Source organism: Oncorhynchus masou, chromosome 30 (genome assembly GCF_036934945.1).
Source record: "Oncorhynchus masou masou isolate Uvic2021 chromosome 30, UVic_Omas_1.1, whole genome shotgun sequence".
Lineage (NCBI taxonomy): Eukaryota > Metazoa > Chordata > Actinopteri > Salmoniformes > Salmonidae > Oncorhynchus > Oncorhynchus masou.
This window is the reverse complement of record NC_088241.1, coordinates 60,258,768-60,285,422: the sequence shown is the minus strand read 5'-3', so window position 1 is coordinate 60,285,422 and position 26,655 is coordinate 60,258,768. Positions and strand designations below refer to the sequence as shown.

The 26,655-nt window shown below is 42.9% G+C and overlaps 1 protein-coding gene across 3 annotated transcripts in view; it reads right to left on the bottom strand.

Moving 5' to 3' along the window:
* The window catches only part of LOC135522895 (lethal(3)malignant brain tumor-like protein 4), a 127,422-nt gene that overhangs the window by 65,978 nt on the left and 34,789 nt on the right, over positions 1-26,655 (bottom strand). For all 3 annotated transcript variants that reach the window (XM_064949575.1, XM_064949577.1, XM_064949576.1), the window contains 4 exons: positions 13,844-13,929; positions 12,118-12,228; positions 6,568-6,682; positions 3,367-3,478 (listed from right to left, as the gene is read on the bottom strand). In XM_064949575.1, the coding sequence (XP_064805647.1) occupies positions 3,367-3,478; positions 6,568-6,682; positions 12,118-12,228; positions 13,844-13,929 (424 nt within the window). The remainder of the gene's footprint in view (positions 1-3,366; positions 3,479-6,567; positions 6,683-12,117; positions 12,229-13,843; positions 13,930-26,655) is intronic.

The window sequence follows — 26,655 nt, the reverse complement described above, 5'->3', positions numbered from 1 at the left end:
ATAGAATGCAAATGAGTTGCTAATGAGGTTGGGTTCGAGACAGGTTTTCTAAAACGTGGTGGATTTTTTTTGTTCTGCAGCAGCAGGGCTTATACGTAGAATGGTAGTGTGGATGAGGAGTCAGTCAGGAGCCATTGTAATCATTGGTCTTTCAGGAGGATCCCACAAGTGGAGAGGGCCGGGGAGAGAAGAACATGCATGGCCTCTCATTACATTCAGCGTTGATTACATCCTTGAAAAAGGTGTGGTACAAAAATAGCAGAGGGCGAGTTGAATCCTCAGACAGATGCTCAGGGGGGGGAAGAGAGAGAGAGAGAAAGAGAGAGTCCGAGAGAGAGAGAGAGAGAGAGAGAGAGAGTCCGAGAGAGAGAGAGAGAGAGAGAGAGAGAGACGGGTAGGCTACAGGGTGGAGAGGAATCCTCAGACAGATGCTCAAGGAGAGAGAGACAGCGAGAGAGACAGTGAGGAGGGTTGGCTACAGGGTTGGCTTCCCCAGGCTTCATCAGCCTCCCCTTTGTGGAGGCACTCCCACAACCTCACTGTTGTTGCATGGAGCCAACCAACCGGCAGCTTATCTATTACCCAATGACAACAGCGTCCAAGTCTCACCTTGCCAACCCCAGCTGCTGGTGGATAATACCTTCATTTGAGGTATTATCCCTTACTAATCTGGATCAATGGAACAAACAGCAAATTGAGCAAAAATAAATGATGCCCCTAAACAATGGTGACATTCTATCAGGAAAGCCAAGCTGGGCGTAGGTCTGGCCCAAACCATCCTTAGCTATACCAGAAAGGATTTGATAGGTATAAGCAATATGCTGAACGTCCTTCCAAGCCTATCAGGGGTTCGATACTGCAACCAAAACAGTTGCATTTTTAGTTCACAATAACCTTTATTTTAAATTTTTACCATCATGATTTATTTAAAAAGCAGTAAAATGTAATTAACCAAAATAAACCAACTTTCTGTAGAGGCAAATATGGCCCAAGACAGGAGAGGTTTAAGGAAACTCTCCAGGCCAGTCAATCATCCCGTCAGTGGGCAGCTTAGGCCAGTGGAAAAATATTGTAATAATTCTATTTTCAATCTAGGCCAGTGGTCGTCAACCGGTTGATCAAAAACAACAACTATAAAGCCTTGCGTTTCTATTTGTTTTTATTCATCTCGTGCTGTTGGTGGTAGGTGTACCCGTTTCAGCTGCCCTGCTCGCTAAGTAGGTGAATTGTTCCCATTCTGAAGGTACAAGCCCACCTTCCCGGCGGTCCCGGAAAGCAAATTAAGTGCTCAATTGGAGGTGTACCTGTGGATGCATTTCAAGGCCTACCCTCAAACGTAGTGCCTCTTTGCTTGACATCATGTGAAAATCAAAAGAAATCTGTCAAGACCTCAGAAAAACAATTTTAGACCTTCACAAGTCTGGTTCATCCTTGGGAGCAATTTCCAAATGCCTGAAGGTACAACGTTCATCTGTACAAACAATAGTACGCAAGTATAAACACCATGGGACCACACAGCCGTCACATCGCTCAGGAAGGACACGCGTTCTGTCTCCTAGAGATGAGCGTAATTTGGTGCGAAAAGAGCAAATCAATCCCAGAACAGCAGCAAATGACCTTGTGAATATGCTGGCGGAAAACAGGTACAACAGTATCTATATCCACAGTAAAATGAGTCCTGTAAAACATACCCTGAAAGGCCGCTCAGCAAGGAAGAAGCCACTGCTCCAAAACCGCCATAAAAGACAGACTACGGTTTGCAACTGCACAAGGGGACAAAGATTGTACATTTTGGAGAAATGTCCTCTGGTCTGATGAAACAAAAATAGAACTGTTTAGCCATAATGACCATTATGATAGGAGGAAAAAGGGGTAGACTTGCAAGCCGAAGAACACCATCGCAACCCTGAAGCACTGGGGTGACAGCATCATGTTGTGGGGGTGCTTTGCTGCAGGAAGGACTGATGCACTTCACAAAGTCGATGGCATCATGTGGAAGGAAAATTATGTGGATATATTGAAGCAAAATCTCAAGACATAAGTCAGGAATTTAAATCTTGGTCACAAACCAGCTCTGTCAGGAGGAATGGGCCAAAATTCACCCAACTTATTGTGGGAAGCTTGTGGAAGGCTACCTGAAACATTTGACCCAAGTTAAACCATTTAAAAGCAATTCTACCAAATACTAATTGAGTGTATGTATGTAAACTTCTGACCCAAAAGCTGAAATAAATCAATCACACTCGACTATTATTCTGACATTTCACATTCTTAAAAGAAAGTGGTGATCCTAACTGACTTAAGAAAGGGAATTGTTACTAGGATTAAATGTCAGGAATAGTCTGGAATAAGTTTAAATGTATTTGGCTAAGGTGTATGTAAACCTCCGACTTCAACTGCATGTCTTATCACTTTGTGTAGCCGTTAGCAATGCTAATGATAGACTAACCATTTTAGGGTAGATGGAAAGGTAATGAAAAGGTAACTACAAAGTGGCCTATACCTACCTGGCAGAAACATGATTATTTGCATCACTCCAGTTTTTTTGGAAAACTCCATCACAAGTGCACTACAGAAACACCGCGAACCAAACAACTGTCTGTCCAGTGCGCACCGGAATTACAAGGGTAAAATACATTTCTAAAATTTATCCCAGCCCCACAAAAAATGTTCCCCTGACGTGGTTTAGTTTAGAGTATTTATTAGTCACATGCACAGGGTCACAGATGTAGTTGCGAAGTACAGTGAAATTCTTAAGGTACGAGCTCCAGTGCAGGTCAAGAGGAGTGAATGGGACAACAATATATATGGTACATATTTACAACTGTAAATAAGCTTTGTTGTGGACTTAACATCAAATTTAGTTTGTTTTTCTATTAAAAAAAGTGATTGAGAGTGAAAACCCTAACTGGGGGAAATCAGTCCTCCCTGTTTCTTTGTTCTCCGTGATCATTTTGGTATTATTTTAACAGTCTATTTTCTTTGCTGTTCCAGTAACTATATCTAAATCAATGTAAGAACACAAGGGCTTGCTAATGTAAAAGATGGCTAGTTATTATTTGCCTGGTTCTATATGAAATGCAGGCACATTACGGGACATAGGCAGGGCCATTATCAATTATTTAAAAAATATATATTTTGGGCGACCAAATCATGTGCTGGTGCCACAAACTGAAAACGTTGGTAACACCAATGCCACCAGTGTAAAAAGTGTAGAACCCTGCTTTCAGAGAGCAAGGTGGAGCTAATAACACATTGCTCATCCCTTTCAATTCTTTCAGATCTCCACGAAGTGCTTTAGAGATTAGGGTTGTTACTGGACCGGGCCATAGTGTCTGACAGTGTTGTCATCAACGTTTGTCTTACCTGTGGTGTCCTGTGTATTTGGCCCCTTTGATGTGGCCCACGCCCCTGCAGCCCGGGGTGGGACACACTCCCTGGGTCACGGAGCTCTTAAGGTCAGAAGATCCTGCATGTGCTGCATGGGGACGAAAACAAAACCAACAATCACAAGCCTGGCTTCATTTGAGGATAATGCTCACTTTTTTTTTGGTGTTTGGTATTTTCTTAGGATCCCCATTAACTGTTGTGAAAGCAGCAGCTACTCTTTCTAGGGTCAACACAAAACATGACAACATTAATGAACAAGAGCAGCTCAAGGACAGAACGACATACTGTACATTTAAAAAACTCCACACATAGCCTAAATATAAATACATACACACAAACTATCTAGGTCCAATAGAGGAGAGGCGTTGTGCCGTGAGGTGTTGCTTTATCGTTTTTTTGAAACCAGGTCTGCTGTTCATTTGAGCAATATGAAACGAAGGGAGTTTGATGCAATAATGGCTCTATATAATACTGTACGTTTTCTTGAATTTGTTCTGGATTTGGGGACTGTGAAAAGACCCCTGGTGGTATGTCTGGTTGGGTAAGTGTGAAAATGTCAGATCTGTGCGTAAGTTGGAATTTTCAACACTTTCATGTTTCTGATATTAAAGAAGAAGTGATGCGGTTAGTCTCTCCTGAACTCTTAGCCAAGAGAGACTGGCAAAGTATCTGTATTAGCCCTCTGATTACAATGAAGAGCAAGATGTCCCGCAATGTTCTGGGCCAGTTGCAGCTCACTAGGTCTTTCTTTGCAGCACTTGACCACATGGCTGGACAATGATCAAGATAAGACAAAACTAGACCCTGCAGGACTTGATTTTTGTAGTGCGGTGTCATAAAAGCAGAACATCTCTTTATTACAGACAGACCTCTCCCCAGCTTTACAACCACTGAATGAATCTATAAGTTTTGACCATGACAGTTTACAATCTAAGGTAATGCCAAGTCATTTAGTCCCTTCAACTTGTTCAACAGCCACACCATTCATTACCAGATTCAGCTGAGTTCTAGAACTTAGGGAATGATTTGCACCAAATACAATGCTCTTAGTTTTAGAGATGTTCAGGACCAGTTTGATTACTGGCCACCCATTCCAAAACTGACTGGAACTCTTTGTTAAGGGTTTCAGTGACATCATTAGCTGTGGATGCTGACAGGTATATGGTTGAATCATCAGCATAAATGGATACACAGGCTTTGTTTAATGCCAGTTGCCTGTCATTTGTCTAAATAGAAAAGAGGGCCTAGAGCGCTATCCTGCGGTACACCACACTTCACATTTTTGACATTAGAGAAGCTGCCATTAAAGAAAGATAGATAGCTCTGAATCCACGATATGGCAGAAGTTGAAAAGGCATAACACATGTTTTAACAACAACAGGTTATGATCAATAATTTAAAAGGCTGCACTGAAATCTAACAGTACAGCTCCCACAATCTTCTTATTATCAATTTCCTTCAACCAATCATCAGTCATTTGTGTCAGTGCAGTGCATGTTGAGTGCCCTTCTCTATAAGCACGCTGAAAGTCTGTTGTCAATTTGTTTACAGAGAAATAGCATTGTATTTGTTAAAACACCATTATATCCAACAGTTTGCTTTGGCTTTAGAGTCAGCAACCATCTTCAGTAGCTTTCCATCTAAGTTGTCAATGCCAGGAGGTTTGTCATTATTGATCAATAACAATAATCATTCCACCTCTCCCACACCAACTTAACAAAATTCTAACTTAGTGCTTTTTTCCATCATTAGTTTTTTTTATTCATGAATACGATGGCTCACTGTCCGTTGTTGGCATTTCCCGTCTAAGTTTGCCCATTTCGCCAATGAAGTAATCATTAAAATAATTTGCAACATCAAATGGTTTTGTGATGAATAAGCCATCTGATTCAATGAAAGATGGAGTTTAAATTTGTCTTTCTGCCAATAATTTAATTTAAAAGTAGTCCAAAGTCTTTTTCCATAATTCTTTCTATCATTGATCTTGGCTTCATAATACATTTTCATTGTTTGATTTAGCCAATAGGCAAGTAGTAGGTTAACTTGTATCAGCAACTGCAGTCAGTGGTACATGTATCAGTGGTACATGTAACCCATGCGTGACGAGTAACTAAAACTGAGTTACAATGAATGGAAAAGGTCTTACACAGGGTTAACTGGTGTAGACCAATACATATTGTGTGTGTCAGGGTAGACAAATAGCCCTTAAGGCTTTGCTTATATGGTAGATTTCCAAAATGAAGAGATTAAGACCTCCAGAGCGACATCCAAAATGTATTTTGCCATAATATATCACCCACAACTTCTACCACAAACCAAAATAAGATCTACAGTATTCAAGTCAGGTTTATGGCCTGTATTGCTGTTGCCAAGATTAAACAACTTCTTTCGACCCGACATACTCATGCACACACAGACAAATTTCATTGGTCGTCCCAGACGTGTTAACCCAAAGGGGGAAGTGAAGTGATTTTTTACAGTCTCTGAAGGAGATGAGTCCTCCACTTGGAATAAGATTAGACTTGTGTTTCTTATTTCTAAACTTGTTTTCCGTTGCAGCCATTTATATTCTACCCCTAAAAACAATTGGTCGGCGGTAAAACGTCAAGAAAAACAAATCAAGACCAACATTGAAAGAGAAAAACAGATGGCATTCTTTGAAGATCAAGACATTTTCAAGGTAAAGACATTTCATGCACTATGGCAACCTGTCAATCACAACGAAGGACTACTTTGAAATGGGAAAAAAAGTTTGTTTTTGGGCTGTATATGAAGATTTAGAGCGCACTACAAATCCCTGTGCCATAGAAAATACTTTGCACCATTCTATCAGCTGTGCTCTAATGTCAGTGAGATTTACCTCTGAAAGGGACAGGGTCAATACATGGGCTATGGAATGGTCCTTGAGAAGAATGGAGTCTACTGGTTTGTGTGTAGGTGAGGGTGTTGGGAGGTGGAACGGTTAGTGAAGAGCGCACACTCGCAGAGACACACACACAGACACACACACACACACACACACACACACACACACACACAGACACACACACACACACACAGAGACACACACAGAGACACACACAGAGACACACACACACACACATACACACAGAGACACACACACACACTCATACATGCACTGACGCACACACACACACAAAGGGGTTGTGAACTCACAGAGGGGGGGTTCCAGGGGGTGACCTGTCCGGGCACACCAGCCCACAGGGTGAAGGTCCGGGAGGTCAGAGTCCACCCAGAAGTCAAACTTCTCGTGCCAGCCATCAAAATGGATCTGATTGATACAGAGAGAGAGAGACACACACCCACACACAGAGAGAGCGAGACACAGACACACAAAGACAGAGAGAAAGAGAGAAATTGATACACACAGAGATAGAAACAAGAAACAACCACATTAGTATATCATTGTTCTTCATAAAGTGTGCTGTGATCATGTAGAGTAAAATGAAATTTGCATTGAATAAACTTGAAATATTTAAAGACCGAAGTAAACAAAAATGTTGGTGTTCTAAGTTTAATGATCATAGAGCTGGTTCAAAATACAGTACCTGCTCCTAGTAGAGGACTCTTTGAAACTACAATGGAATGTATGTATATTATTATTATTTTTTATTTTATTTTACCAGGTAGGCAAGTTGAGAACAAGTTCTCATTTACAATTGCGACCTGGCCAAGATAATGCAAAGCAGTTAGACACATACAACAACAGAGTTACACATGGAGTAAAACAAACATACAGCAAATGAGGTGAGATAAGGGAGGTAAAGGCAAAAAAAGGCCATGGTGGCAAAGTAAATACAATATAGCAAGTAAAACACTGGAATGGTAGATTTGCAGTGGAAGAATGTGCAAAGTAGAGAGAAATAATTGGGTGCAAAGGAGCAAAATAAATAAATGAATACAGTAGGGGAAGAGGTAGTTGTTTGGGCTAAATTATAGATGGGTTATGTACAGGTGCAGTAATCTGTGAGCTGCTCTGAAACTGGTGCTTAAAGCTAGTGAGGGAGATAAGTGTTTCCAGTTTCAGAGATTTTTGTAGTTCTTTCCAGTCATTGGCAGCAGAGAACTGGAAGGAGAGGCGGCCAAAGGAAGAATTGGTGACCTGGAGCCAGTGGGTTTGGCGACGAGTATGAAGCGAGGGCCAGCCAACGAGAGCGTACAGGTCGCAGTGGTGGGTAGTATTAAGGGGCTTTAGTGACACAACGGATGGCACTGTGATAGACTGCATCCAATTTATTGAGTAGGGTATTGGAGGCTATTTTGTAAATGACATCACCGAAGTCGAGGATCGGTAGGATGGTCAGTTTTACAAGGGTATGTTTGGCAGCATGAGTGAAGGATGCTTTGTTCCGAAATAGGAAGCCAATTCTAGATTTAACTTTGGATTGGAGATGTTGGATGTGAGTCTGGAAGGAGAGTTTAGAGTCTAACCAGACACCTCGGTATTTGTAGTTGTCCACATATTCTAAGTCAGAACCGTCCAGTGTAGTGATGTTGGGCGGGCGGGCAGGTAGCGATTGGTTGAAGAGCATGCATTTAGTTTTAGTTGTATTTAAGAGCAATTGGAGGCCACTGAAGGAGAGTTGTATGGCATTGAAGCTCGTCTGGAGGGTTGTTAACACAGTGTCCAAAGAAGGGCCAGAAGTATACAGAATGGTGTCGTCTGCGTAGAGGTGGATCAGAGACTCACCAGCAGCAAGAGCGACATCATTGATGTATACAGAGAAGAGAGTCGGTCCAAGAATTGAATCCTGTGGCACCCCCATAGTGACGGCCAGAAGCTCGGACAACAGGCCCTCCGATTTGACACACTGAACTCTATCAGAGAAGTAGTTGGTGAACCAGGCGAGGCAATCATTTGAGAAACCAAGGCTATCGAGTGTGCCGATGGGGATGTGGTGATTGACAGATTTGAAAGCCTTGGCCAGGTCAATGAATACGGCTGCACAGTATTGTTTCTTATCAATGGAGGTTATGATATCGTTTAGGACCTTGAGCGTCATTGAGGTGCATCCCTGACCAGCTCTGAATCCAGATTGCATCGCGGAGAAGGTATGGTGGGATTCGAAATGGTCGGTAATCTGTTTGTTGACTTGGCTTTCGAAAACCTTAGAAAGGCAGGGTAGGATAGATATAGGTCAGTAGCAGTTTGGGTCAAGAGTGTGTCCCCCCTTTGAAGAGGGGGCTGACGGCAGCTGCTTTCCAGTCTTTGGGAATCTCAGACGACATGAAAGACAGGTTGAACAGGCTAGTAATAGGAGTTGCAACAATTTTGACAGATCATTTTAGAAAGAAAGGGTCCAGATTGTCTAGCCCGGCTGATTTGTAGGGGTCCAGATTTTGCAGCTCTTTCAGAACATCAGCTGATTGGATTTGGGAGAAGGAGAAATGGGGAAGGCTTGGGCGAGTTGCTGTGGGGGGGTGCAGTGCTGTTGACCGGGGTAGGGGTAGCCAGGTGGTAAGCATGGCCAGCTGTAGAAAAATGCTTATTGAAATGATCAATTATAGTGGATTTATCGGTGGTGACAGTGTTTCCTATGCTCAGTGCAGTGAGCAGCTGGGAGGTGTTGTTCTTATTCTCCATGGACTTTACAGTGTCCCAGAACTTTTTTGAGTTTGTGTTGCAGGAAGCAAATTTCTGCTTGAAAAAGTTAGCCCTGGCTTTTCTAACTGCCTGTGTATTTTGCTTTCTAGCTTCCCTGAAAAGTTGCATACCACGGGGGCTGTTCAATGCTAATGCAGAACGCCATAGGATGTTTTTGTGTTGGTTAAGGGCAGTCAGATCTGGAGGGAACCAAGGGCTATATCTGTTCCTGGTTCTACATTTCTTGAATGGGGCATGCTTATTTAAGATGGCGAGGAAGGCATTTAAAAAAAATAACCAGGCATCCTCTACTGAAGGGATGAGATCAATATCCTTCCAGGATACCCCGGCCAGGTCGATTAGAAAGGCCTGCTCGCTGAAGTGTTTCAGGGAACGTTTGACAGTGATGAGTGGAGGTCGTTTGACCGCTGACCCATTACGGATGCAGGCAATGAGGCAGTGATCGCTGAGATCTTGGTTGAAAACAGCAGAGGTGTATTTAGAGGGCAAGTTGGTTAGGATGATATTTATGAGGGTGTCCGTGTTTACGGCTTTGGGGTGGTACCTGGTAGGTTCATTGATAATTTGTGTGAGATTGAGGGCATCAAGCTTAGATTGTAGGATGGCTGGGGTGTTAAGCATGTTCCAGTTTAGGTTGCCTAGCAGCACAAGCTCTGAAGATAGATCAGTTCAGAAAATCAGTTCACATATTGTGTCCAGAGCACAGCTGGGGGCAGAGGGTGGTCTATAGCAGGCGGCAACGGTGAGGGACTTGTTTTTAGAGAGATGGAGATATATATCTCCAACATAAACAAACATTATATGCAAACTATACTGAACAAAAATATTAAATGCAACATGTAAAGTGTTGGTCCCATGTTTCATGAGAGAAAATAAAAAATCCCAGAAATGTTCCATACACACAAAAACGTATTTCTCTCAAATTTTTGCCACAAATTTGATTACATACCTGCCAGTGAGCATTTCTCCTTTGCCAAGATAATCCAGCCACCTGACAGGTGTGATATATCAAGAAGCTGATTAAACAGCATGATCATTACACAGGTGCACCTTGTGCTGAGGACAATATAAATATATACAAATATATACAAATATAAAAATGTGCAATTTGTCTCAAATTGAGGGAGCGTGCAATTGGCATGCTGACTGAAGAAATGTCCACCGAAGCTGTTGCCAGATAATTGAATGTTCTCTAACATAAGACACCTCCAACATCATTTTAGAGAATTACGTCCAGCCGGCCTCACAACCGCAGACCACATGTAAAAAAAGCCATACCAGGACCTCCACATCCAGGTTCTTCACCTGCAGGATCGTCTGAGACCAGCCACCCGGACAGCTGATGGAACTGAGGAGTATTTATGTCTGTATTCTGATTGGCTGGGCCTTGCTCCCCAGTTGGTGGGCAGGTCCCATGACCACACCTTTTACTGATTTCCTTATACGAAATCATCACAAATCAGCCGGTTACATTTCTCCACAAGTAAGTCCCCAATCATCGCCAGAACGGCACAAGAACATCCAGATGAAACGTATTTTGTTCCAGCAATATGGTGCATTAAAACTAAAAGCAGATCTACGTAGGTCGGTGGAGACCCTAGGAACCCGAAGAGTTAACCAATCCTGTGAACAGGTTAGGCAACTCAGGTGCCTATACTTCAAACAGCAAAGTTAGATAAGACCGACGTTTATGAAGTAGGGCCTTGATTACACCTCCTTATTTCAAGATGCATGAATTATACATCATGCTGCTTAAAGCTAATCAATGAATCTTCCTCATTAGCGGGCAAGGGTTCTCATAGTGCTACTTTCAGTGCAATATTAAAGTTTCCGCCAAAATCCTAATTTATACTAACGCCACCACTTCGACTGATGCCTCTCAAAACTCGCCGTGTTTTTAGATTTGTTTCCAAATCTATTAAAACCATGATGACTTGCCAGCTGACAAGCTGCAGCTCATAACCATGGTTCAGTAGTGCTATAGTACTGACAAGCTGCAGCTCATAACCATGGTTCAGTAGTGCTATAGTACAGACAAGCTGCAGCTCATAACCATGGTTCAGTAGTGCTATAGTACTGACAAGCTGCAGCTCATAACCATGGTTCAGTAGTGCTATAGTACTGACAAGCTGCAGCTCATAACCATGGTTCAGTAGTGCTATAGTACTGACAAGCTGCAGCTCATTACCATGGTTCAGTAGTGCTATTGTACTGACAAGCTGTAGCTCATTACCATGGTTCAGTAGTGCTATAGTACTGACAAGCTGCAGCTCATTACCATGGTTCAGTAGTGCTATTGTACTGACAAGCTGTAGGTCATTACCATGGTTCAGTAGTGCTATAGTACTGACAAGCTGCAGCTCATTACCATGGTTCAGTAGTGCTATTGTACTGACAAGCTGTAGGTCATTACCATGGTTCAGTAGTGCTATAGTACTGACAAGCTGCAGCTCATAACCATGGTTCAGTGGCGCTATAGTGTTCCACCAGGGAAGTTAGCAGGCTTGACCCCTGTGTGTGTGTCCCTAGAGTAGCTACACAAAGAAATCCTTGTATGTCTAATGTAGCACTAACCACGAAGAGATGCCGAGAGGGTTCCGGTGAAGACAGATGTGACGCGATAGGACAAATATGGTGAGAAATAAGACACTCTGCTCTGTCAATCATCAACTGTATAAACACCCAATACACGCATCAGGCATGTGCGCAAACTCATTGGCATGCAGTACAAACACACACAGGGCATGCGCCCTGGCACACACACTACCATGTCTCAGTACAAGGCTTGTTAGTGGTTTAACAAGAGCAGCACCACCAAGTGGCTTCTGCAGACTCTCCAGCCTGCTCATTTCACAGAGACACAGTCTTGAACAGATGTGGTGTAGGAGCTGCCAGCTCAGCTTCATCTACCATGCCACTCAGCAGGCCTCCTCACCCTGACTAACACCCCCCAATCCCTTACTGCTTTCCACATGCCCTCTTCTCATCCCCTCACCTCATTTCACCCCCGCAATCATCCTTTAATTTGGTTCACTATCAATCCTTCCCCTCTCACTACATCGTCCTCTCTTACCCCACCTCTTCACATTCCTCCCCCTCACCTTGACCCTGTAGTCTTCAGTGTCTGAGACGGTGGCCACACGGACCAGCATGGGGTTCCTCCTGTCCACCGTCTCCAGCTTCATGTTCACCGGGAAACTGTGAGGAGCTCTCTGATGGGGAAGAGACATGAGAAAGTGAGGGGAGCGAGAGAGACATAAAGCAGGGGTGGAGATGGAAGACAGGAAAGGGCTGTCAGTCACACTGTACTCAGTTCTCTGAGACAGGAAAGCAGAGCGTGCCGAGTGGATGAAAGCAAAAGGTGAGGACAGGCCCCATCAGCCAGAAACTCAGCCAGAGGAGAGGATTTGAGGGTGTGAAACTGTGTGGAGCTGTGCCGATGTCATGCAGGGAAGAGGAAGTTGACAGTGGAGATCTTAAGGGCAGAGAGGAAGTCTGAGTTTGACACAGGGAGTTTCTGAATGAGAATGACAGGGGCCGTATCCATAAATCGTCTCAGAGTCTAAAATTGGTCGTAAGTACTGAGAATAGACATTTTACTCCTACTCTTATATGTAAAAAAATAAAAGCTATGCAAGAAACATTTTAGTCATCCGACTAAGTTAAGAGTTGTGCAAGAGTCTTGATAATAGAAAAAGGCATTGAGTCAGTGGTTCATGCGCCACAAGTGTCATGAATGTTTTGATATTACTATATGATCAATCTATAAATAATCTACACCTACATGCAACAGCATCTATAAATAATCTACACCTACATGCAACAGCATCTATAAATAATCTACACCTACATGCAACAGCATCTATAAATAATCTACACCCACATGCAACAGTATGTCTGGAGCTTTTGAAAATTATTTCACATGATATGCCTAAATATTTGTAAGCACATAGGCTAAAAATAATAATAGTATTTTTAATTGTATTATTTAATTAACCTAAATCATGTTTTTCAAAGTTATCCATTTGGAGAGCAATATCATGTTGTTAAAAATATGCCTGAATTGGGCTTGCCTATAAATTGGTAAATCGAAACCATCTAGGGCCCATGTTAACTTTGAATGTGTTCAATGAAAATGGATAGACCTTTCAAATGTTTTATGCAACATTATCGGCAAGTGATTTGATGCCAACTGTGCCAAATCAATTTAGAGTTGTTAAAACGGGAGCATCAGAATTGTTTAAAAAAAATACAAATAATTATGCATGCCAGCATGCCAAGAATTAAGAGTAGGCAAAGTGATCATGTCAGGTGAAAATTATATAAATCGTTTTAACATTGCAACATTTCATGTATAGTTACATAACCAACCACGATGAGGCATCGCCAGCTGTGCATGCTTCAGACAACCACGAAACAATGTCAATGAGCGTCATCACTATCTTTCCTTTGCGGTACCTCAAAAGGTCATGATTACCAGCTGAGATAAACTTTTATGAGTTGATTTTTTTGAGATGCTTTGTGGATACGTGCCTGGAAAAGTGACAAGCCGATGTCAAACTGAGGAAAACATGACTTGAGTCATTATTGTGAAAAGGAACCTAACCACAACCGTTATTAAACTGCCTTCAATTTCAATTGTTTGTATTTTTTTTAGACAATAAAGGATATCATTATGAAACACTAAAGAAGCCGTTAGATTGCAGCAGAGCCTTGAAAGAACAATGGTGCCGCGTGACTCTCTCTCTCACACACACACACAAACACACACAGCGCTGTCTGATACAAAGCTAGCCAGCTGTTCTGTGCCTAGCGCTTACTGCTTACCATACAGAAAGCCTGGCTTGGAACTGCCGTGGAACCATTGTCTTCTAAGTACTCCTCCCACAGGAAATGTTCTGGATTGGGGTGTCCTTGAACATAATCCAAAAACACAATCCGATTAAAACACGGTGAATCGCGCACGCACATGCACACACAAACAACTTCAAACTGGGACCATAAACACCATTACAAACTAATTAAAAAGACAAGTGAGCTTGAAAACTTAAAATGTGACACACACACACACACACACACACACACACACACACAATCCCCGAGCTGACATGGTACAAATATGCCGTTCTGCCCCTGAACAAGGCAGTTAAACCCACTGTTCCTAGGCCGTCATTGTAAATAAGAATTTGTTCTTAACTGATTTGCCTAGTTAAATAAAAAGGTTTAAAAAAAAAAAAAAAACATATTGCCTGGTTGCGGAGGGAAATTATGTTTCGCTAGCGGAGATTGAGTTGTGGCAGGCTGCCATTAGTGAGTGATTAGTTCTACTGGCCACTGCCTCGGTAGTTCTTGTTAAATCTGCCAAATACAGTAGAGGAAAACTAGATTCCATTCTAGTAAAACATCAAGAGAAAATGCATGGGTGCATCTCAATAGACTAAAAGTGGCCTCCTGCTAGCAATATGACAGATGCATCTTGCTACAAGGAATTTATAACACATTAAGACAAAATATGTTCTGTGAATAGAAGCAGCTGGAAGTCTGGTAGTAAATCTGTTGGTAAAGAGCCTACAGATGGTTCAATATATGAGGTAATGAGCACTTTCACAGATTCTCATGGCAAGATATAACATAATATGAGTAAATACACCTATGTCTTCCTTGACTATAGGAATACGTTCCAGAGCTGCAGTTGTTCACCTGATCTAAGAACAACACTTGAGGAATCATACTGTATATGTCAGCAATGCTGAGTCCATATTAAGTTAAAGGATTTGGTTTGAACACATTCCCTTCATATTGATGTTTGATGCAATCAAAAGAGTCACAGACAACATTGGTGAAAACTGAAGTTCACAGAAAAAATTAAAACATTCAGGGCAATACCAGAATTTATTTTATTTTTTTGTCCCAGATGCCATCATGTTGGTATTCACAACTTCAGCCCTGGGGGACTGCACCTGTCAAACGTTTGGACACACCTACTCATTCAAGAATTTTTCTTTATTTTTACTATTTTCTACATTGTATAATAATAGTGAAGATGTCAAAACTATGAAATAACACATATGGAATCATGTGGTTTCCAAAAAAGGTATTAAACAAATCAGAATATATTTTTGATTCTTCAAAGTAGCCACCCTTTGCCTTGATGACAGCTTTGCACACTCTTGGCATTCTCTTAACCAGCTTCACTTGGAATGCTTTTCCAACAATCTTGAAGGAGTTCCCACATATGCTGAGCACTTGTTGGCTACTTTTCCTTAACTCTGCGGTCCAACTCATCCCAAACAATCTCAATTGGGTTGAGGTTGGGTGATTGTGGAGGCCAGGTCATCTGATGCAGTACTCCATCACTCTCTTTATTGGTCAAATAGCCCTTACACAGGCTGGAGGCCGTTGAAAAACAAATGATAGTTCTAGTAAGCGCAAACCAGATGGGATGGTGTATCGCTGCAGAATGCTGTGGTAGGCATGCTGGTTAAGTGTGCCTTGAATTCCAAATAAATCAGACAGTGTCGCCAGAAAAGCCACCCCACACCATCACACCACCTCCTCCATGCTTCACGGTGGGAACCACACATGCAGAGACCATCCGTTCACCTACTCTGCGTCTCACAAAGACACGGTGGTTGGAAGCAAAAATCTCAAATTTGGACTCAGACAGATGATGTCCATTGCTTGTGTTTCTTGGCCCAAGCAAGTATCTTATTGTTATTATTGGTGTCCTTCAAGGGAAAGGGGGACACCTAGTCAGTTGTACAACTGAATGCCGTCAACTGAAATGTGTCTTCCACATTTAACCCAACCCCTCTGAATCAGAGAGGTCCGCGGGCTGCCTTTGAAATCAACATCCACGTCTTCGGCGCCGGGGAACAGTTGGTTAACTGCCTTGATCAGGGGCAGAACGACAGATTTTCACCTTGTTAGACTAAACAATTTGAATTTCTAGCTTTATGTCTTACTACTAGGTTCTAATTCGAAAGTAACTGGTTCTGCAAGTCTACCGCCCTCCCTCCACAAAGAAATGTTTGTTTTATTTAACTAGGAAAGTCAGTTAAGAACAAATTCTTATTTACAATGATGGCCTCCCGGGAAGCAGTGGGTTCCCTGCCTTGTTCAGGGGCAGAATGACAGATTTTTACCTAGTCAGCTCAGGGATTCAATCCAGCAACCTTTCGGGTTACTGGCCCAATCTGGCTCTATCTACTAAGCTACCTGCCGCCCCAGGTAACCTAGTTAACTAGTTGTTAACTAGTCTCACTGACTTAATAGCTTATTTTTCTACTTCTGAGATGTTTGTCATAGGTGACTTTAACCTGTCCTGAGGAACCCAAGACTCAGTCGGTTTAAAGGATTTGTAATAAGCTAAACATCCCTCCGTTGATTACCAAACCCACACAACCAAATCTGAGGGACTCTAATAAATCAACATTAATTCTTTACAAATACGCCAGAAGAATTTGTGGCTAATGGTGTTTTCTCCCTGGATATTAGTGATCACTTTCTATTGTCTGCATTAGATATGTTTGGTACTCCTAAGGCAAAACCATGTACATGGAGAAAATATCAAAGAAATTGTGAACAAGCTTTTTTACTATTGCGATCTTAATGGTATCTTGGATATACCGGATTCTGACATGGATCTGAATTCCCTTTATTCATGTTTTTAACAACATTGCAGGTTAGCATGGCTAAAAGTACTGACTCCGGCCGGGACTGTCAATCCTTCCGAGAATTGAGAAATCTGTGTAAAACTACATCTGATTATTATATTAACACTAGCTGACTGTACAGGAAATATGTCACGCCTTGGTCTTAGTATTTTGTGTTTTAGTTAATTAGTTGGTCAGGCCAGGGTGTGACATGGGTTTATGTTATTGTGTTGTCGTATTGGGGGTTTTGTAGGCATTGGGATTGTGGTTGATTAGGGGTGTGTTTAGTTTAGGTTTGGCTGCCTGTGGCGGTTCTCAATCAGAGTCAGGTGATTCTTGTTGTCTCTGATGGGGAACCGTATTTAGGTAGCCTGGGTTTCACTGTGTATTTCGTGGGTGATTGTTCCCGTCTCTGTGTAGTGTTCACCAGATAGGCTGTAATAGGTTTCATGTTCCGTTTGTTGTTTTTGTATTTCTTAGTTATTTCATGTATGGTTCCGTTTTTCCTTCATTAAAGACATGAGTAACCACCACGCTGCATTTCGGTCTGACTCTCTTCCAACAAACGAAGAACGCCGTTACAAAATACATATAAATTCTGGAAAACTGTGAAATCATTAAAGGGTTGCACTTCCTCTACTCTTCCCTTACAAATTAATGTAGAGTCTGGCCCTATTACTGATAACATTGATATCACTAATTAATTTAAAATCAACATTTTATTTCTGCAGGCTGTCTCTTGGAAAGAACTCAAAAACCTACTCACTTTGACAATGTACTGGATGTTGTTGGGGGAATTATACAGAATAATTTTGAAAATGTCTGTCAGGGATTTTCCTTTGGGCAATTCACAGACAATTAAGTCCTTGATATGTTGTTGGCATTAGACATGAAGAAATCTACAGGGGCCCACCATTTGAATCCACACCATTTGAATCCACATGTTTCATTTAACATATCTACACTACCGTTCAAAGGTTTGGGGTCATTAGGAATGTCCTTGTTTTCCATGAAAACATACATGAAATGAGTTGCAAAATGAATAGGAAATATAGTCAAGACATTGACAAGGTTATAAATAATTATTTTTTAATTGAAATAATAATTGTATCCTTCAAACTTTGCTTTCGTAAAATAATCCTCAATTTGCAGCAATTACAGCCTTGCAGACCTTTGGCATTCTAGTTGTTAATTTGTTGAGGTAATCTGAAGAGATTTCACCTCATGCTTCCTGAAGCACCTCCCACAAGTTGGATTGGCTTGATGGGCACTTCTTATGGTCAAGCTGCTCCCACAACAGCCAATAGGGTTAAGATCCAGTGACTGTGCTGGCCACTCCATTATAGACAGAATACCAGCTGACTACTTCTTCCCTAAATAGTTATTGCATAGTTTGGAGCTGTGCTTTGGTTATTGTCCTGTTGTAGGAGGAAACTGGCTCCATTTAAGCGCCATCCAAGGGGTATGGCATGGTGTTGCAAAAAGGAGTGATAGTCTTCCTTCTTCAAGATCCCTTTACCCTGTACACATCTCAAACTATACCATCACCAAAGCACCCCCAGGTCATCACATTGCCTCCACCAGGCTTGACAGATGGCGTCAAGCACTGCTCCAGCATCTTTTCATTTTTTCTACATCTCACGAATGTTCTTTGTGATCCGAACACCTCATACTTATATTTGTCTGTCCATAACACTTTTTTCAAATCTCCTCTTTCCAGTGTCTCCTCTGTCCAGTGTCTGTGTTATTTTGCCCATCTTAATCTTTTCATTGGCCAGTCTGACATATGGCTTTTTCTTTGCAACTCTGCCTTGAGAAGGCCAGCATCTCTTCACTGTTGACATTGACACTGGTGTTTTGGGGTACTATTTAATGAAGCTGCCAGTTGAGGACTTGAGCATCTGTTTTTCAAACTAGACTCTAATGTACTTGTCCTCTTGCTCAGTTGTGCACCGGGGCCTACCACTCTTTCTATTCTGGATCGAGCCCGTTTGCGCTGTTCTGTGAAGGGAGTAGTACACAGCGGTGTACAAGACATTCAGTTTCAAATCAAAATCAAATCAAATTTATTTGTCACATACACATGGTTAGCAGATGTTAATGCGAGTGTAGCGAAATGCTTGTGCTTCTAGTTCCGACAATGCAGTAATAACCAACAAGTAATCTAACTAACAATTCCTAAACTACTGTCTTATACACAGTGTAAGGGGATAAAGAATATGTACATAAGGATATATGAATGAGTGATGGTACAGAGCAGCATAGGCAAGATACAGTAGATGGTATCGAGTACAGTATATACATATGAGATGAGTATGTAAACAAAGTGGCATAGTTAAAGGCTAGTGATACATGTATTACATAAGGATGCAGTCGATATAGAGTACAGTATATACGTATGCATATGAGATGAATAATGTAGGGTAAGTAACATTATATAAGGTAGCATTGTTTAAAGTGGCTAGTGATATATTTACATCATTTCCCATCAATTCCCATTATTAAAGTGGCTGGAGTTGAGTCAGTGTCAGTGTGTTGGCAGCAGCCACTCAATGTTAGTGGTGGCTGTTTAACAGTCTGATGGCCTTGAGATAGAAGCTGTTTTTCAGTCTCTCGGTCCCAGCTTTGATGCACCTGTACTGACCTCGCCTTCTGGATGATAGCGGGGTGAACAGGCAGTGGCTCGGGTGGTAGATGTCCTTGATGATCTTTATGGCCTTCCTGTAACATCGGGTGGTGTAGGTGTCCTGGAGGGCAGGTAGTTTGCCCCCGGTGATGCGTTGTGCAGACCTCACTACCCTCTGGAGAGCCTTACGGTTGAGGGCGGAGCAGTTGCCGTACCAGGCGGTGATACAGCCCGCCAGGATGCTCTCGATTGTGCATCTGTAGAAGTTTGTGAGTGCTTTTGGTGACAAGCCGAATTTCTTCAGCCTCCTGAGGTTGAAGAGGCGCTGCTGCGCCTTCTTCACGATGCGGTCTGTGTGAGTGGACCAATTCAGTTTGTCTGTGATGTGTATGCCGAGGAACTTAAAACCTGCTACTCTCTCCACTACTGTTCCATCGATGTGGATAGGGGGGTGTTCCCTCTGCTGTTTCCTGAAGTCCACAATCATCTCCTTAGTTTTGTTGACGTTGAGTGTGAGGTTATTTTCCTGACACCACACTCCGAGGGCCCTCACCTCCTCCCTGTAGGCCGTCTCGTCGTTGTTGGTAATCAAGCCTACCACTGTTGTGTCGTCCGCAAACTTGATGATTGAGTTGAGGCGTGCGTGGCCACGCAGTCGTGGGTGAACAGGGAGTACAGGAGAGGGCTCAGAACGCACCCTTGTGGGGCCCCAGTGTTGAGGATCAGCGGGGAGGAGATGTTGTTACCTACCCTCACCACCTGGGGGCGGCCCGTCAGGAAGTCCAGTACCCAGTTGCACAGGGCGGGGTCGAGACCCAGGGTCTCGAGCTTGATGACGAGCTTGGAGGGTACTATGGTGTTGAATGCCGAGCTGTAGTCGATGAACAGCATTCTCACATAGGTATTCCTCTTGTCCAGATGGGTTAGGGCACTGTGCAGTGTGGTTGAGATTGCATCGTCTGTGGACCTATTTGAGCGGTAAGCAAATTGGAGTGGGTCTAGGGTGTCAGGTAGGGTGGAGGTGATATGGTCCTTGACTAGTCTCTCAAAGCACTTCATGATGACGGAAGTGAGTGCTACGGGGCGGTAGTCGTTTAGCTCAGTTACCTTAGCTTTCTTGGGAACAGGAACGATGGTGGCCCTCTTGAAGCATGTGGGAACAGCAGACTGGTATAGGGATTGATTGAATATGTCCGTAAACACACCAGCCAGCTGGTCTGCGCATGCTCTGAGGGCGCGGCTGGGGATGCCGTCTGGGACTGCAGCCTTGCGAGGGTTAACACGTTTAAATGTTTTACTCACCTCGGCTGCAGTGAAGGAGAGGCCACATTTTTCCGTTGCAGGCAGTGTCAGTGGCACTGTATTGTCCTCAAAGCGGGCAAAAAGTTATTTAGTCTGCCTGGGAGCAAGACATCCTGGTCCGTGACTGGGCTGGATTTCTTCCTGTAGTCCGTGATTGACTGTAGACCCTGCCACATGCCTCGTGTCTGAGCCGTTGAATTGGGATTCTACTTTGTCTCTGTACTGACGCTTAGCTTGTTTGATAGCCTTACGGAGGGAATAGCTGCATTGTTTGTATTCAGTCATGTTACCAGACACCTTGCCCTGATTGAAAGCAGTGGTTCGCGCTTTCAGTTTCACGCGAATGCTGCCATCAATCCAAGGTTTTTGGTTAGGGAATGTTTTAATCGTTGCTATGGGAACGACATCTTCAACGCACGTTCTAATGAACTCGCACACCGAATCAGCGTATTCGTCAATGTTGTTATTTGACGCAATACGAAACATGTCCCAGTCCACGTGATGAAGCAGTCTTGGAGTGTGGAGTCAGCTTGGTCGGACCAGCGTTGGACAGACCTCAGCGTGGGAGCTTCTTTTTTTTAGCTTTTGTCTGTAGGCAGGTATCAGCAAAATGGAGTCGTGGTCAGCTTTTCCGAAAGGGGGCGGGGCAGGGCCTTATATGCGTCGCGGAAGTTAGAGTAACAGTGATCCAAGGTTTTTCCGCCCCTGGTTGCGCAATCGATATGCTGATAAAATTTAGGAGTCTTGTTTTCAGATTAGCCTTGTTAAAATCCCCAACAACGATGAATGCAGCCTCCGAATAAATGGTTTCCAGTTTGCAAAGAGTTAAATAAAGTTCGTTCAGAGCCATCGATGTGTCTGCTTGGGGGGGGGATATATACGGCTGTGATTATAATCGAAGAGAATTCTCTTGGTAGATAATGCGGTCTACATTTGATTGTGAGGAATTCTAAAATCAGGTGAACAGAAGGATTTGAGTTCCTGTATGTTTCTTTCATCGCACCATGCCTCGTTAGCCATAAGGCATACACCCCCACCCCTCTTCTTACCAGAAAGGTGTTTGTTTCTGTCGGCGCGATGCATGGAGAAACCCGTTGGCTGCACCGCTTCGGATAGCGTCTCTCCAGTGAGCCATGTTTCCGTGAAGCACAGAACGTTACAGTCTCTGATGTCCCTCTGGAATGCTACCCTTGCTCGGATTTCATCAACCTTGTTGTCAAGAGACTGGACATTGGCAAGAAGAATGCTAGGAAGTGGGGCACGATGTGCCCGTCTCCGTAGTCTGACCAGAAGACCGCCACGTTTCCCTCTTTTTCAGAGTCGTTTTTTTGGGTCGCTGCATGCGATCCATTCCGTTGTCCTGTTTGTAAGGCAGAACACAGGATCCGCGTCGCGAAAAACATATTCTTGGTCGTACTGATGGTGAGTTGATGCTGATCTTATATACAGTAAGATCAGCGTCAACTCACCATCAGTACGACCAAGAATATGTTTCTTGGCAATTTATCGCATGGAATAGCCTTCAATTCTCAGAACAAAAATAGACTGAGTTTCAGAAGAAAGTCCTTTGTTTCTGGACATTGAGCCCACAAATGCTGATGCTAAAAATACTCAACTAGTCTAAAGGCCAGTTTTATTGCTTCTTTAAATCAGCACAAGTTTCCAGCTGTGTTAACATAATTGCAAAAGTGTTTTCTAATTCATTTTACAAAGGCTAACAAGTGATAGTTGCTGATAACGGGCCTCTGTACGCCTACGTAGATATTCAAAATGTAAATCAGCCGTTCCCTGCTACAATAGTCATTTACAACATTAACAATGTCTACACTGTATTTCTGATCAATTTGATGTTTGTTTTTTAAATGGACAAAAAATAATATATTTTTTTCAATAACAAGGACATTTCTAAGTGAACCAAACTTTTGAACGATTTTGTGTGTGTGTGTGTGTGTGTGTGTGTGTGTGTGTGTGTGTGTGTGTGTGTATGTATTCCTAAAGAGAGGAAATCAGTGCATGTGCTGCCACTAAGGTAGTTGATTGTTGTGATGTTGACAACTATTGTCCCATATCAAGGCTTTCTTGTTTAGTTAAGATTTTTGAATCCTTGGTGAATGTTTTTTTTGTTTGTTTAATCTGTGAACTGCATTTTGAATGTATATCAATCAGGGTTTAGACCAGGGTACTGTACTATTACCGCAACACACAAGTTATAAATGATATTGGCAATGCCTTGGATGCTAAAATGAATAGTGCTTGCTTATTTCTAGTTTTGTCAAAAGCTTTTGATACAGCTGATCATTCTCTTATAGAGTAAGTTGTCTGTGTTAGGCCTTGGTTCTGATGCCTGTTTGTGGTTTCAGAATTATCTTAGTGACAGAACTCAGGCTATTATGATAGACAGGGTTAAATCCACACCTCTTGAAGTGCTTAAAGGGGTACCCCAGTGTTGGATGTTGTGGCCGTTGTTGTTTCACAATGTGTATAAATGGCATTGGAAATACTGTTCACACCTGTACCATTAATCACAGATGACACTTCTTTACTCCTGTGCCTCTTGCAGTGCAGCAGGCCATTGGTGACCTTTAGCAGGATGTTGACTCGATCCAAAATCTCTTACTGATCTTAAATTAATGTTAACTGCAAATAAAACCAGGTTCTATGCTGTTCACTAGGTCTTGTGATGTTGACCCTGAGGACTTGCGTGTTAGCACTTTAAATGAGCACGTTTCTCACTATAATTACTTGGGTATCTGGATTGATGACAAGTTGTCTTTTGAAACACACATTGAAAACTTGACAAAGAAGCTGAGATCTGAGATCATAGATATATATATATATATAGATAGATAGAAATAAATCCTGCCTCTGTTCTGAAAACAGAAGGAAAATTGTTCAAAAGAACACTTCTCTCTGTAATAGACTATGGTGACATTATTTCTATGCACGCGGTAGCCTCTGTTTTGAAACCATTGGACTCAGTATTCCATTCAGCAATACGTTTTATCACCGGGGATGGTTTTAGGACTCATCATTATATTCTTTACTCTTCTGTCTGTAAGAAGAGAGCTGCACACTTTATTTACAAAGCAGTCTTTCAGAAACTTCCTCCGCACATTACTTCATAGATTCATTTGTAGATGTACAAACGACCAAACCAGTTCTCAGGGATGGTTAACTCTGGACATCCCTTTGGTCTGCACAGTATTGGGAAAATCTACTTTTAGTTTAATTGCCCCTTGTGTGGAACAATACACAGAATTCCTTGCAATGAGATATTAAAATTATTGATTGTAAACTTTGGTTACAGAATGAGATTGCTTTTCTTAAATATGTTTAATGTTGTGTTTTATTTGTAATGTTTATGCAGGGCTGTTGTGTTTTATTTGTAAACGTACACAGGGCTTTCTTATTAGAGTTCTCATTGAGACTCACTGTTTAAATAAAGGTTAATAAAATGTTTTCTGAGCAAGTTTTTCCCCGCTTTGTCATTATGGGGTTGAAGTTGAAAATGTTTTTATTTAATCAATTCTAGAATAAGTCTGTAACGTAACAAAATCTGAATACATTCTGAATGCACCATGTATATACAGCACCAATCAAAAGTTTGGACACACCTACTCATTCAAGGGTTTTTCTTTATTTTTACTATTTTCTACATTGTAGAACAATAGTTACGGACGTCAAAACTATGAAATAACACATATGGAAACATGTAGTAACCAAAAAAAGTGTTAAACAAATAAAAATATTTTTTAGATTCTTCAAAGTAGCCACCTGTTGCCTTCACGACAAATTTACACACTCATGGCATTGTGTTTTATTACAAATGATGTAGTTGATGATCCCTGATAGACTGTTGGTATCTCCCAGCACCACATATACACCCCTAAAACTGCTATAGCTGAGCCAAGGACTATCGGGTCTGATAGCAGCTGCGAGAGAGAGAGCGCTAGCAAAAAGCGAGAGAGAGAAACCTTATTTCAAATGGTAAATTAATGCTCTCTGCACAAGGCATGGATCAAATAGTTAAAATAATGTTTTACCCAACAGCTGTGGTAACAGAAACTATAATCTGTCTCTCCCCCCTCTTCACCCCTATTTCCCTCGCTCTTCCCATTCGCTGATCTGATGTATGATGATTGTGCTACAGAATCCATTTATCAGCACATCACCCCGCTCGCTTTTAACTGGAAAAACAGATGCAGTTTTGCGACACACGGGCGAATGTTAGCCGAATGACACAACCAAGCCGCCTATTAGATTGTAGAACAGGAGAGGGAACGAGGGAGAAGAAAATGGAGAAATAGGAATAGGAGAGCGAGAGAGCCTAGAGGGTTTTGATATCCTCTCAAATGCTTCAGACTTGGAATACTCACATTTTTGTCATTTATCAAACACTCTTATCCAGAGCAAATTACAGTTTGTGCTTTCATCTTATGATAGCTAGGTGGGACAACCACATATCACAGGAAATATGTAATTTATTGAGGAAAAGTGTATCAGCAAAGTCAGAGCTAGAAAGGAGGGGTTGGATCCAGGTGCTTTCAGAAGATGGGCAGGGTCTGCTGTCCTATCTTCAGGGAGAAGCTGGTTTCACCATTGGGGTGCCAGGACAGAGAAGAGCTCGGACTGGACTGAGCCGGAGCTGCCCTCCCGTAGGGGTGGCAGGGCCAAGAGACCAAAGGTGGGTGAGGTTGGGGTTTAGGGTTTGAGCATAGCCTAAAGGTAGGGAGGGCAGTTCCTCTTGCTGCACTGTTGGCAAGCGCCATGTTCTAGTAGTGGATGTGAGCTTCAACTGGAAGCCAGTGGAGTGTGCAGAGGAGTAGGGTGATATGGGACAACATGGGAATGTTGACCAGGTGGGCTGCAGCGTTCTGGTTAAGGTTCAGGGGTTTGATGGCACAAGCAGGGAGCCCAGCTAACAGCAATAGTCCAGACCGAAGATGACAAGGACCTGCACCGCTTCCTGTGTGAGGTAAGGTTGTACTCAATGGATGGTGTAGAGCATGAACGAGCAGGAGTGAGTCACTGCTTTGATGTTTGCAGAGAACGACAAGGTGTTGTCCAGGGCCGCACAAAGGTTCTTTGCACTCTGGGAGAGCGACACTGTGGAGTTGTCAACCATGATGGAGAGGTCTTTGAGCGAGCAGGCCTTCCCCGGGAGGTAGAGAATCTCAGTCTTGTCGAGGTTGAGGTGATGGGCCGACATCCAAGCTGAGGTATCTGCAAGGCGCACAGAGATGCGTGCGTCACCTGGGTGTCAGAAGGGGGGAAGGAGAAAAGTAGTTGAGTGTCATCCACATAGCAATGATAGGAGAGACCATGTGAGGATATGACAGAGCCAAGTGATTTGGTGTATAGAGAGAAGAGGATAGGGCCTAGAACCGAGCCCTGGGGTACACCAGTAGTGAGAGTACGTGATGCAGACACAGATCCTCTCCTCGTCACCTGGTAGGAGCGGCCTGCCAGGTAGAACGCAATCCAAGAGTGTGTAGAGCCTGAGTCGCCCAGCCCTGAGAGCGTGCAGGGGATCTGATAGTTCAGTGTCGAATGCAGAGGATAGATCTTGCAGGATGAGAACAGAGGAAAGAGAGCCAGCTTTGACAGTGCGGAGAGCCTCTGCGTTACAGAGAAGCAAAGTCTTGGTTGAGTGACCCGTCTTGAAGCCTGACTGGTTAGGGTCAAGAAGATCATTCTGAGAGAGATACCAAGAGAGTTGATCAGAGACAGCACACTCTAGTGTTTTGGAAAGAAAAAAAAGGAATACAGGTAGTTTTTGACTTCAGATGAGTCGAGTGTTGGTTTCTTTTGGAGTCAGAGGGGACGCAGCCAGAGCTCAGGGATGAGTTGATGAGGAAGTGGAGGAAGGTCTCCAGAGAAGGTCTGGAAAAGGAAGGATGGGGTCGAGCGGACAGGTAGGCCAGACCTCACTAGCTGCAGGGTTTCATATGAAGAGAGGGGAGAAAGAGGTCAATGCATAGGGTAGTTCTGTGTGACTGGGACCAGTGGGGGCGGCAGGGTAGCCTAGTGGTTAGAGCGTTGGACTAGTAACCGGA